This window comes from Aristolochia californica, unplaced genomic scaffold (genome assembly GCF_029961685.1).
Source record: "Aristolochia californica isolate CCGP_79_NKW_82.1479 unplaced genomic scaffold, dmAriCali1.0.hap1 SCAF_14, whole genome shotgun sequence".
NCBI lineage: Eukaryota > Viridiplantae > Streptophyta > Magnoliopsida > Piperales > Aristolochiaceae > Aristolochia > Aristolochia californica.
This window is the reverse complement of record NW_027181815.1, coordinates 26,230,400-26,243,479: the sequence shown is the minus strand read 5'-3', so window position 1 is coordinate 26,243,479 and position 13,080 is coordinate 26,230,400. Positions and strand designations below refer to the sequence as shown.

Sequence of the window (13,080 nt, the reverse complement as noted above, 5' to 3'; positions counted from 1 at the left end):
ATACAGAGGTTATGTCCCAATTTTAAGTAGAGGTTATGCCCAATTTTATGTAAAATGTATGCATAATTTTATATACAATTTATTTGACTTATATTTTTTGCAAAGTTTTAAATGTAGGTTGGAGCTCGAACTTGGTTAAAATTATTGGGCTCGAGCTCGATTACAATTTAGGCTCGAGAATAGGCTCGACTCGAACATAGGCAGGTTCGGGCTAAACTCGATTCAATGCCACCCCTAGCCTTTGCCCCCCTTATCCTTCCCTAGCATCTTCTATTACTTGAGAGCCTCAAATAATTAAACAAGAAGACATAAAGGAGATAATGGATTTTTGTTCTTTATATTCCATTAAAGGTACCCAAGAACCCTTGGAAAAAATTTACTGTTCTATTAGCTGAAAACATATAAAGAGATTTGAGACTTTCTTTAAGTTGAATGTAATCCCTAATTATACAAATTGATCTCTTCCCAAGAGATTTAATAGAAAATAGATTTCGGTTCTAGTGGGTTCCCTTTCTAGATTTTAGGCTCTATAATATTAATTAATCTAGCTTTAAAGTATTACAGAATTTTTAACTAAGAAAGTATTAAATACCAAAAAATAAAAATAAACTTACAATTTTTTTTGGGGGAAATAACTTTCTCCTAGTGAAATTCAAGCTTCCAAATCTTTTAAGCATCGGAGATGAAATGTATAGGAGTTTGAAGAAACTTTGGATGTAAAGAGAGTGAAGAAAAAATAAAGGTTTAGGCAAATATGGAGTTTTTCTCTTAAAAAGGGTAAAATCTGAATATAAATCCCAAAAGTATTTTTCAAAGGTTTGGTATACCGGTATAAGCTCAACTTTTAGTCCTCTACGAACCGTTTACAAAAATCTGCAAAACCTGTAGATCTATTTATAAAAAAGTATGAACGATCAACCATGCATAACAACAATATCAGAGTATCAACCAATAAACTTTCAACCTTTCAAAAAACTTATTGATCAATTAACCCATTTCAATTTATCTATCATGCTTTTTAAACTGATTATTCAAAATTCTATATGATCGATCATACAACAAGGGATGATCGATCATTTTTTATAGCATCTTCTTGACAACATTCTAGATGATCTATCTTGCTTGAGGCATTGATTGATAATGCTTTATAAGTTATGCTAGACTGTATTATGGATGATTGATCAAACTGTTAAGCACCTAGCCAATACTACCCAAAAGACCGGCCTGTTAGGAGCGGAAGACATAGGTACTTAACCCAAGACCATAAAATCACACCCCACCTTTGCGAGCCGACGACCACGACGGTGCAACGACACTGGCCCAACCCAGTGGCCTACTCTAGCGGTGGCCTACTCCTAGTGCCCCTTCATAGTTCTCCAGGTCACCCCCTCCGCTAGGTCGCTCCTTTCGAACCTACCAGTAATTTTAATCCAGCCTTTTGCGTGTCCCGGGACTACCATGTAGGTTGATCGATCATGCCATATACCACTGTACTATTTTGACATTTAAGCATGATATAGGCTATTCTAAGGGATTTATAATTTTAAATCATTTTATGCATTAAGTTAAAACATGGTTTTGGAAATGTTTCATGTTTTTAAAGCTCCACAAGATAGACGTGCTTAAGAAATTAAAATTTGGTTGACTATCTACTTATATAGCTAGAGTTCTTGAGATTTTCTAATGATGCTCGGACTCTAGTCTTCAAATATTCGTTCATCTCTTTTGTGTAAGTTATTCTTCACAACAACAATCTTCAATGTGTTTTTGCTTTTGGTCTTCATTTGACAACAAATGATTGAACATTCTTTTGTCTTTAGATTTTTCCTTAGACCTTATAATATTTGTGTTGGAAGGTGTGTCTAAAATACTCTAATAACATCATTAGTAGCACACTTTCAAGTTACTCATTTGGTTATCATCAAAGTCATGGCGTCTAACATCATTTTAACATTGGTCTAATAAATACTAACCAAGTTTATTTTATTTATCAACTCCTCATGTACTTTCCATAAGGTTACACTTACAAAAAGTCTATTGCACTTTCTAGAGGGGGCACATACACAATACAATGCATTCTCCGTGGGAAGTAGATCACTGCCGAATTCACGTTCACTTTTGAATCACCATAAATGGTCTACTTATAAGTGCACTAACCTCCTTAAAGTTTATTACATTAAGCAAAAGGCTTCGTCAAGGAGACCTCATCCTATTCAAATAGACGTGTATGCTTGTCTCATATGATAATGGATACAAAAATCACAATGCCGATCTCAACTTAAATACAACCAAACTGAAGCCAATTAGAGAAGTTTTCACCTAAAATTTGGTTGTGTTAACACCAATGTTGATTTCATTTTGATACATGACATAAAATCTTTGATAATTCTGCTAATTGTTTGTCTTTTATTTAAGACATCGAAAAGGTGGCCTTTTGTTTTTGGTTCAACCAATTGAACTAGTGTGTGACACTATAAGTGACATTTAATTAACAAAAGTTTTTAAGTGTGTATAAACTATGAAGATAGTTTAATAAACTAAATTTTTTAAAAGATTATTTTTTTCATTGCATGCATATTGGAGATTTCAGTATTTATGCATTTAAACATCAAATATTGTCGAAAGAGGGAAAGAAGGTTGAACTATCTTTCGTTGTACTTGATTTTTTTATTTAAAAAGTCACCCTATTTGCAAGAATGTCATTCACTTTATCATATGCGCAACAAGTATTTTATCAGTAATCCTTTTTCCCCTACAGCTATGACAGATGCAATTTTTTCAGGTTTCCAGAATGTCTTTTATCTCAAGATGATTGTTATAAGAAAATGGGTATGGAAAAAATTGAACGTCTAAAAACAAGGGACCTCGTAAAAAGGTAGAGCCATCAGTTACTTCCTTGTGATCAAAGGCAATTACAACCACAACTGCTTTCTTGTGTGAATTGTGGATGTTGGTGATGACCATTTTAATTTTATTTAAAAATATTAAATAAAAATTCAACAATGTTATAAAAAAAAATCTAATAGACTTCAATTGTAAATGCATAGAGCCATCTCACTTGTTAGTCAAAAGTATTTCTATAAATTGACTAATATCTTTAATTTTTATGACTAGTTTCAATACCAGTATCCTCACCCCTAGTGAAACCAACCCAATACGACTCAAACTAATATCTTTAATTTTCCCCTTTTTTTAAGGCATGCAATTGCCTTATACCCTACCGCTGAATACAATTAGTTAAAGTACTTTAGCAGGTAAAAAATGTTTATTTGAATAAAGATAGAAAATGATATGAACAACTCTATCCTGATAATGATTCTGATAAAGATTCAAAGTTGTTTTATTAGAATCTTAGTAACGTGCTATGGTAACCAAATCCCAAAATTTGGAAGAAGGGATAATATGATGTTAGTCAAATACCATTGCTCAGGAATCCCGATCAAAACCATTCAGCTTTCAAGTCACTTCCTCTTCTTCCTCTTCTTTTTTATCGGATAAAAGACAAAATTTTAGAGATGTCTCAAGCTTAGTTGAGGAAAATAACCTTGCTTTTAGGGTATCGATTTTTTATTTGTTTAATCATCTCTCCAACTAGATGCCTTTATATTGAATTGCAATACTTGCTTCATAGCAGTCCTACAAAATGAATATATCGTTGATTGCAATTCGATGCACAACCTTGAAAGGCAGATTCAAGAGCAGCCTAAAAACTAAGATTATTTAATTGCAAGTTGTTGATTTCAGGACTTCAAAGATTTAGCTCATGGAGAAAAAGAGAGAGAGAGAGAGAGACCCATGGGGAGAAAACAGGAGGAAAAAAAGGTTGTGGACTTATATCCTAACCCTCCCCCTAAGCTCAATTTATGGATTAATAAAACTATAATATTATAATAATACTCCTAGAACTTAAACTAATTATATCAATGCCATCTCTATGAGATGACTCTTTATTTACCATCCTGCCATCACTATGTGGGCCTATGGGTCTTCTCCTTAATTTGTGGGTCTTGAGCCTATCTTCCACATCTTTTGGATGTGTGGGCCTTACATGACAAATCTCTAAGAATCTCCTCATCTTCTCCTCCGATTTTATTTTGTGTTGATATTAGTGCTACTTACCTAAGTGCTAATCATGTGCTTCATTCTCGCATTAACCTTATCAACATAGATTATCATTTTGTCTGGGAAAAAAATTGCTGCAAGAGCTCTCAAAGTTCAACATATCTCGTTTCTTCATCAACTTGCTGATTTGTTCACAAAACATTAGTACAAAAACGTTTTCATGACCTACAACAGAAACTTGGCCTTCATCTCTTACTATAGTCAAGTTTTAGGGAGGACGATAAATTATCAGCAAGGAAAGTGTTTGAAACATTTCTTTCTCTAGTCACTGACAAGCAGAATAACAACAAGAGTTTGAATTGAATCAAATCAAACCAAATTCAAATTCCTATTTTCCTTTCAATCATCTCATCCTAACATTCCCAAGATATCTTTAGCAACATTTATTTCTCTTGCTCTTTACCTTCTCCTTTGTCAACATTGTTACAACTCCTAGCATACACCTCCTAAGCATTTACTTCTAACGAAAATCTTAGTATATCAATAAGCTAGGAATTTAGAACGTTACGAGTGCCTAAACTCTCCGACATTTGAGTTATCGAGACTCGATGTAACATTTTTCATGTTTACATTCTACATTTGAAAACCTTACCAATATAAGTATTGTAGAGACGAATTATATAAAGCATCACAACGTTTTTAATAAGAGATTTTTATATTTATTCAACTTATGTATTATTGTGTGGTGATTATATAATCTTTACATATCACAACAAAGAGAACTATGAGAAAAATGGAACTCTTATAATTAGGTAAGGTGGTCTGTGAAAGACAAAAGGGACTGAACCAAAGGGGTCATACAAGTGGCCTCTATTCACTAATATGAAAAGAGGCTTGCAGAGGAAAAGTTCCATTTGAGTATCCTTTACTTGATTTACTGGTCACTGTTAGAAAGCAACAGAGAGACGACCAAGTTCCACTGCAGCTGCTTCTGATTGAGAAGGTGATCAGACAAATCATTTTCATACAAGAGGGTCCATGATTACTCCATCCTTGGTGCTGCATGTTGTTTGTGAGTATAGAAATCTGAATCAGGGATTGTGACTTGCCAGCTTCAACAACACTTGTAAGAGAAGATTATTGGATTAGTTTTTTTTTTTTTCATTAGATGGCTAAAGCATCAATTTGTTTGCATCAATTACAGCAAAATAGAGGAAGACAATACTAAAAAAAACCATATTGAGGTCCTCCATAAGAAAAAAATAAAGAAATCTTGAAGATAGATTATGTAAACATCAAAGACACTGTCAAAACCCATGGCAGCAGTTAACTTGTTATGTATTAGAAGACATGTTTTAATTTATGAATAAATAAAAGTGTTACATGAGAGAAGCTTTGTCAAAATTAAACCAGCCTATTTGCTATCTAAAAGACTCGAATAGAACATCAATAGTTTTGATTAACAAACAATCATGCTTCTCTTTTTTTCTAGTTTTAGTTGGCATTGAATGGGATTGGTGGTCCTATGAAACTAACAGGAAACTGCTGTGAAAGGAAAATTTCAATATTCAGAAAGCATTCTTCCAGAAAATGAAGCTCAGGTTGTTTCTTCAAGAAGCTGTCTATCTTTTCTACACTTTTATGCCAAATTAAATGAGTCTAACAGGCACCATAACCCTCCTTTCCACACACTGCATTAAATGAAAAGAAGGGATTATTTAAAATCTGTGTTTCTTTGGAGTTTATGATGTGGAGTGTAAACTGTCTATCTGTGTTTTCATGTATATTTCCAGTGTTTCTTGATGTCAAAATTGGTGTGGTTGGGAAAAGATGGTTTAACTTGAAATATTGATAGTGGGATAAAACAAGTGGAGCTTGTGTAAAGTTGTGGCATATTTTTTTGCTTAATTGAAAATCTCAAGCAGGACCAATTAGTGTAGCAGTTGAATCCCTTTATCTTGTTTTCTTCTAATAAATTAATCATTTACTTTTTGTGGTCTGTTTTGGGTTTCTTCAGGGACCCATTTGACTGCAGGTTTGAATCCTCTAATTATCACAGTTGAAAGCTACTTGAAACCTTTCTGGTCATGCATCATGTTTACAGAGACAAATGTTGAGAAAATACAAAAAAGGGTTGATTGTGGTGGGTCTTAATGAAAGAGAGAGAAGAGCAAAGAAGGAAAGCAAAACAAAAAAAAGTCTCTGGTGGTGGTTAGACAGGGGAAGCATTATCTCTCTTTTCTTCTCTTTTCTTCTCTTCTCTTCTCTAACGGTATTTCCTCGTTGGAGGCTATCCTGGTGCTGGCCTTGTTGATAACTGCAATCTCCTTCACTTCCATTTAATTTAATGCACAGTAAACAGATTAAAGCAGGAAGGAGCAGACGGTTACCCACAAATAGTAATAAAAGATCACTAATGAGGCGATCACAACAAACCCACACTCCATGAATTCATTACCTGTTAACAAAGCAAAATTAAGGAGTAGTTGATCTTCACCATTTTTAAAATTTTTTAATGTCTTTAAACATTACACATCCAGTTGGCTAATGAAGAGACTATTAAGTCCAATCTTCTCTTAACAATTTTTTTGATCATTTAGGCTAATTAGATTTATACATTATATACATACATGCATTTATTTTTTAAAATAAGTATAGAGAATAGAAATCCCTAAGATTTTCATCTCTGAGAGACAAGAATCAGGTCATTCATTCATGTGGGAAGCAGAAAAATAGACGATACTACTTCATGACTGTGAAGGCAAGAGCTCTGGGTAGTTATTTAAATGCCAAAAATATTTAGAATACCTTTGAGAGCCAACATTACTTCATGAGTACGTACTAAGAGAAGACCAGAAGATTAGTTACCTGAACTTCGAAGGCATTCTAACTTGATTATTCTCTAATAAACTACCTGAACCCAGGCTACAAGCTTCTTACAGGTTAATTAAATACCTAGTCCAGTATCTTTTCCAAGAATAGTTTGGAGATTTTCTTGCCATTCTCAAGTTGAAGGAGCTGCAAGCAATGATTTTGTTTTGAATATTAGTATTTGGTGCATCTGCTTAGTAGAAAATACTAATCTTCTTCCTATGTTTCCACCAAAAAGTAATTGAATATTTTAGTGGGTCTTGTATCAGATTGGCGTGTGGTCACTGCTATGGTGGCCCATCATATTGTGCAATGGGAAAGACAGATGAAATCTAAGAGTAATAGTTTTGTGGAGTGTGTGTGTGTGTGTTTCCATTTTTTATCAGTTTTTGTACTTTTTAAGTTTTGGGTGTTCGCCCATTGAAGAAGAGAGGTGGGTATTGAGTGGATATCCAATTTGTTCGGTAGAAGATCGGTCTCTAAACAAATATGTAGCCATTAACCACTTGACTGGACATTTATTAATGGGATTTGATTTGGAAATCGGTAGACCCTCTCCTTGTGAATTTAGGTCCAAGGCTTATCCTAAAATAATTAGCCAACTTAGAAAGTTTTTTTTCCAACTAATAAACTCAAGATCTTTGTACTCACTAATCCATGTGAGACTATTCTTTAACACTCCCCCTAACATGTAGGTCCTTTTTTGTGACTTTACAAGTGAACAATTTGGTTAGAGGTTCACATATGAGTACCTGCTTTAATACCATGTAAAGTTATGTCCAAGACTCTTTTTGTATGCTGATTAAATATACGAGGTGGGAGATAGAGAGAGAGAGAGATGTTATAGTTTAACTAAACGAGTTTTTTGGGTGATCCAACACTTCATTGAGAGTAGTTTAAGAAAAGGAATAATAAGCCGCAAGATGAGAAAATGATGTCGAAGAAGAAGAATGTAGATGTGATGGTGAAGATTGAAGAGTTTGGTTTCGTGGGACATGAAATCTCATTAATGGTTTTCTTACCTTACCCTTTGCATCACCTGTTTGACTCGCCATCTACATGAAGGTGAACAAAGAGAGACTAATCACAGGTGGGTTTCCCACACAAATTTTTTATGAGATGATGTACTCCACACGGCTATGGGAAATTCAGATTTCAGATTAGACAATATGACCTCGTGGGATTGCATGTTTTTTCCTCGTTTATTGTATTAAAAAGAAAACCATAAAAAAACCACTTTGGTAATCTTAACTTATTCTTTGATCATACGAGTTCGTGCTTCATACTTGATAGAATTTAAAATCATTTCTGGTCGTCCAGTTTTGGCTTGGTGGTTCCCGTAGCAGATCCCATCAAGGCCTTGATTGGGTAAGATTTGTTGTTTGTAGTGGGTCACCACAATAACCGATCCAACATATCATGTTTTCCAAATTCCAGTTCGATCATTAACAAAATCTCAGTGCAGGTTGTGGAATCCCTTTTGTTTCTTCAAGATTTAGATACAGAGTTAAGAAGTGAAAGGAATGCAGTGATGGAGTTGGTTGAGATTTCAGAAATCACTTCACTGTTCCAGCTGTTAGCCAAATTTGGTTTGGACAAAAGAATTTCAAAAGTAGCTCGTCCAATGGTAGAGATGGTGAAGTTATTATGTATATATAAAGAAAGAAAGACAGAGAGCCGCCATTATCGTTTACAAGGAGTTGCGATGATATTGTTATGGAAGTTGAGAAAAATGGCTGAAGTTTGAAAGGGAAGGTTTCTGGTGCGAAGAGAAAACACGCAAAAGGGTGAAGAGGAGCTTTTCTGTAGAAATAAATACAGACTTTACAGTGTCGTGCAAAACCGACAAAAGTGACTCCTCATCCGTTCAAACATAACCCTAACCCTAACCTTATACCGACCCTTCTCCTCTCCATCTCTCTCTGTTATCTGTCTCTCGAGTCCTTCTGTTTCGTCGGCTATCGGAGCGGAATTGGAGCACTGAAGGGACAAATGGAAGAATCTGGGTCTGGTTCAGAGGAAGCCAAGAGCTGTTCTCGAGGACACTGGAGGCCTGGGGAAGATGAGAAACTCAGACAGCTGGTTGAACAGTATGGACCCCAGAATTGGAATTCCATTGCTGAGAAGCTCCAAGGAAGATCAGGTTAGGGATAAGCTAGTAACGAAGAGACTCCTTTAGTTTTCAGTCTGTGTCTGTAACTAATTTGTGTCAATCGTTTCGATGTTTTCTTCAGTTCTAATAAATGGTTCCTTCTTGTGCATCCTCTTTTCCTCAGGGAAGAGTTGCAGGTTAAGGTGGTTCAACCAACTTGACCCGAGAATCAACAGAAGACCTTTCACAGAAGAAGAAGAAGAGAGGCTGCTGGCTGCTCATCGTGTTCATGGAAACAAATGGGCACTCATTGCTCGGCTTTTCCCTGGAAGAACTGATAACGCCGTGAAGAACCATTGGCATGTCGTCATGGCCAGAAGACACAGGGAACGCGGCAGACTCTTCGGAAAAAGAGGAGGTCAGCATTCTCTTTTCACCAGCATAGACCCCAATTTAACTGGTCTCTTGGGGAAATCCTTCGCCACCCAGGATGCCTCCAACTCCAACCGTTATCACTTTGATTCCTGCAAGATCTTTGATTTCGATGCTGTTGCCAAGGATGCAGTTTTTTCTATTTCCGCCCCTAAGCCTTCTTCTCCTTGGCTTCTTCCTGGAGCAGCAGCAGCCACTTCTGCTCCATCTCCTTCTTGGGATATTTTGACAGGAGGAAGAAGATCAGATTACCTCAGCACCAATTACAGTACTCTTGAAAGCCCTCGTACTTCTCATCAGTCTCCCTACCGAAGTTATTCCAGTTCATCGTTATGTGGTGGTTACAGGAAAAGAATTTCTCCTAAAAACATTGGCTTCTCCAGTCTAGCAGATGCAGCTGCTTGTGCGAGCGAGGCAGTCATGAAGACTGATCAGAGTGGTAGATTTAGGGATTATCCAGTGAGTTATTCCAGTATTATAACAAGTAACCAACAAGAAGATGAATCATTTAAGCACAAGGACATCCCCTTTATAGACTTTCTGGGTGTGGGCATCCGTTCTTGATCAACGACAAGAACATACACAGACCATCTTGTATAAAATATAAATCCTAATTATCTAGCTTCCGGTAATCACCAGGACAAGAACATTCTGTTGCTCTTACTAGCCTTTTTTTTTTTTTTTTTTTGTTATTCATGGTTGTGAGATGAGAACGAGATAGCAACCTGGGGTAACTTTTCCTGATAGAATTTTGTACAAACTTAAAAGAGTTCATACGCTAAACTTATATTGCTTTCATGAATAGTTGTCGGATTTTAGTTAATTGTAATATTGTTAAGTTGGTAAATGCATTGTTATCAGACTGGACGGTAACTTCCGTTTAGTTTTTATACATGGCTGTTCCAATACGAAAAACCATTTTGTACGAAACGGCTATCTCAGCTGCCTGATCATGATCGGACGACTGAGATAGCCGTTGTTCATGATCGGATGGCTGAAATAGGTGTTTCGTATGTTTCACACCAAATAACTTTTCGTATTAGATCAACCCTCAGTTTTTATATTAGCAATTATAACTTTATCATCTTAGCTTCAAGGGAGATTGCAGTATAGATAACTTTGAGTATTGGAAATTAATCAACTATAAACGGCTTAGGGACCGGGTCTATGACAGAAAAAAGTTAAATATTCTCTTTCACTGGTTTTTTAATTGGAAATAAAGTCGAGGTAAAATTTCCCAATGCTCAAAATCACACACAAACACCAAAACATTTTGATCAGCTATAAAAATTCTGCTTACACTTTTTCCTTATAATTTTCTATTGACACACACACATGCATATACTTACATAGAGAGTAATGTGGTGGCATGCTTATCTCGGCATTCTGGATTTGAAGTTCCTCATGAATTAGGATATGGTTTTCCAAGTATGGAGTAGAAATGATTCTGCTCTTCCTTTAATTTAGTGAAGCAGCATGGATTATCACTCATAAGTAGCTTGAGGTTTGCTGCCACCCATGAAGGAGAAAAAGTCTAACTAAAAAGAGTAGGAGCTATGTAGTTTGAGCAATCAAAGAAAACAATCACAACTATTGGAAGGCCTTCAATCTCAAGATCTTAACTGGTTCAATTTTTTTATGATAACAGACACCTTGTGGCTAATTAATTGAATTGAGAAAGTTTAGACAAGGCATTGATTATACCTTAAATTTCTATTCTTTGGTGTTACCAAAATATTTTGAAAGGGTTGTTGCTGGTTATTAGTGCTGCCTTGCCATTCAGTTTTTTTTTTTTTTTGCTTAAAATTCCATGCACCACCATTTTATTTTCATTGCTGCTATTTATTCATACAAAGTCAGCATTTTCCCCCCACTATTTCATGGATTTCAGAACCCCCTCTACTCTATCCTTATTCAAAATTTTCCTTGGATTTGAAATCTAAAGTTTCATTTTTCTGCAACTCTATGTATGATTGATCAATATGGGTCCCATTGATCGATCATACGATAACAATTGTTTCTTCTACCCTCTATCTGATTAGTCATCCTCTTAAGGGTTGATTGATTATCCTTTGTATCCCATATCATCTATTGGTCTCCTCCTAATTTTTTACTTTGTTGTTTATTATATTAGTTTAACTTTCTTAGGTGTAGTTTGGTGAAAGGAGAAGAGAGGAGAGTTTGAGGAGTTGAGGCAAATAACTGTGTGAGGGAGAGTGAGAGAGAAACAAAAGAAGAGAGGAGAACTTGTAGAGGAGCTCACCCTTAGGTCAAAATTAGAGTGTGTTGGCTCAGGTGGCTTATCAAGAGGGGTGTGTATTGAGATTCTTAATTAAAATTGTAATCGATTGGAGTGCTGAAATAAGGTGTGATAGATAATAAAATAAACATACATCATAAGGAGACAATAAGTTTTTATTCACAATTCTCCCCTAATGGTAGTCACTGCCCAAGAACCCTTGCTCGGAAAAATTCAGCTAATATGCTCAATTAGCTAAAAATACAAATAGATTTCAGGCTTTCTTTAAGCCATGCGTATTCCCAAATTACCAATTAATCTCTCCTAAAAAAAAATTAAACAAACTAGATTTTGACTCTAGTTGACAATTTCTTTCTAGATTCTAGGCTCTAGAATGCTAATTCTTCTTGCTTTAAGGTACTAGAGAACCTCTATAAAAAAGTATAAATTACAAAAGAATAAAAACAAACTTCCAACTTTGTTTTTGAAGAGAGCCATTCTCCAAGTAGGACCAAACCTCCAAAACTTTAAGCGTGTGAACCAATTGTATAGGAGTTTGCTGAAACTTTGAATGCAAAGAGTGAAAAGAGAGATAGGAAGATTTGAGCAATTTTGAGATTTTTCTCTTTAAAGGAGTAAACTCAAAATATGAAGTTCAAAAATACTTTTCAAAAAGTATGGTATTCCAATTTAAGCTCAACTTTCAGTTCTCTATGAGTTTGAAGGCCTATTTATAGCTTTCCCAGCTAAACTAGTTGTTTTTATCCTTTACCAAAAAACTAAAAAAAATATTGACCAATCAACGGAAAGGCATGATCGATCAACCATGTGTAATAGCTATATTTTTTTTTTGTGTTAACTAAGCCTATTGATCGATCATGCATCAATCAATGATTTTCAACCATTAAAAAAACTCAGAGATCGATCAATCCAATTCAATCAATCAATCATACTTTATAGAATTGGTTATGCAGAGTTTTGTATGATCAATCATGAAACAAGAGATGATTGATCATACTTTATAGGATCTTCGTGGTAGCATCCTGTGTGATCTATTATGCTTGAGCCAATGATCGGTCATGTTTTATAAATGATGCTAGACATCAATTTGGATGATCGATCAAGACCATGTAGGTTGATTGATCATTGCATATGCTAGTGTACTATTTTAACATTTCAACATGATAAAGCTATTCTAAGAGATTTTCCATTGTAAGACATTTATATGTATACGGTTAAAATATGGTTATGGAAATGTTTCATGCCCTAAAGCTCCATAACATAAATGTGCTTAAGAATCGAAGTTTGGTTAACTATCTACTTACATAGTAGAGTTTTTGAGATTTTCGATTTGATTTTGACTCTAGCCTTCAAGTATTTAGTC

The 13,080-nt window shown here is 35.2% G+C and overlaps 1 protein-coding gene across 1 annotated transcript; it reads left to right on the top strand.

The window, feature by feature from the left end:
- Window positions 1–8,811: 8,811 nt before the first annotated feature.
- On the top strand, window positions 8,812–10,263 carry LOC137950830 (transcription factor MYB44-like). Its single transcript, XM_068797459.1, has 2 exons — window positions 8,812–9,076; window positions 9,210–10,263. The coding sequence occupies exons 1-2, from the start codon at window positions 8,926–8,928 to the stop codon at window positions 10,019–10,021; spliced, it is 963 nt and encodes a 320-aa protein (XP_068653560.1). The 5' UTR covers window positions 8,812–8,925; the 3' UTR covers window positions 10,022–10,263.
- The last annotated feature ends 2,817 nt before the right edge of the window (window positions 10,264–13,080 follow it).

Excerpts from the sequence above, each read along its gene's own strand:
- LOC137950830 (XM_068797459.1), top strand. The coding sequence starts at position 8,926 with ATGGAAGAATCTGGGTCTGGTTCAGAGGAAGCCAAGAGCTGTTCTCGA. Across the intron at positions 9,077-9,209 it reads GAAGCTCCAAGGAAGATCAG|GGAAGAGTTGCAGGTTAAGG; the intron begins GTTAGGGATAAG and ends TCTTTTCCTCAG.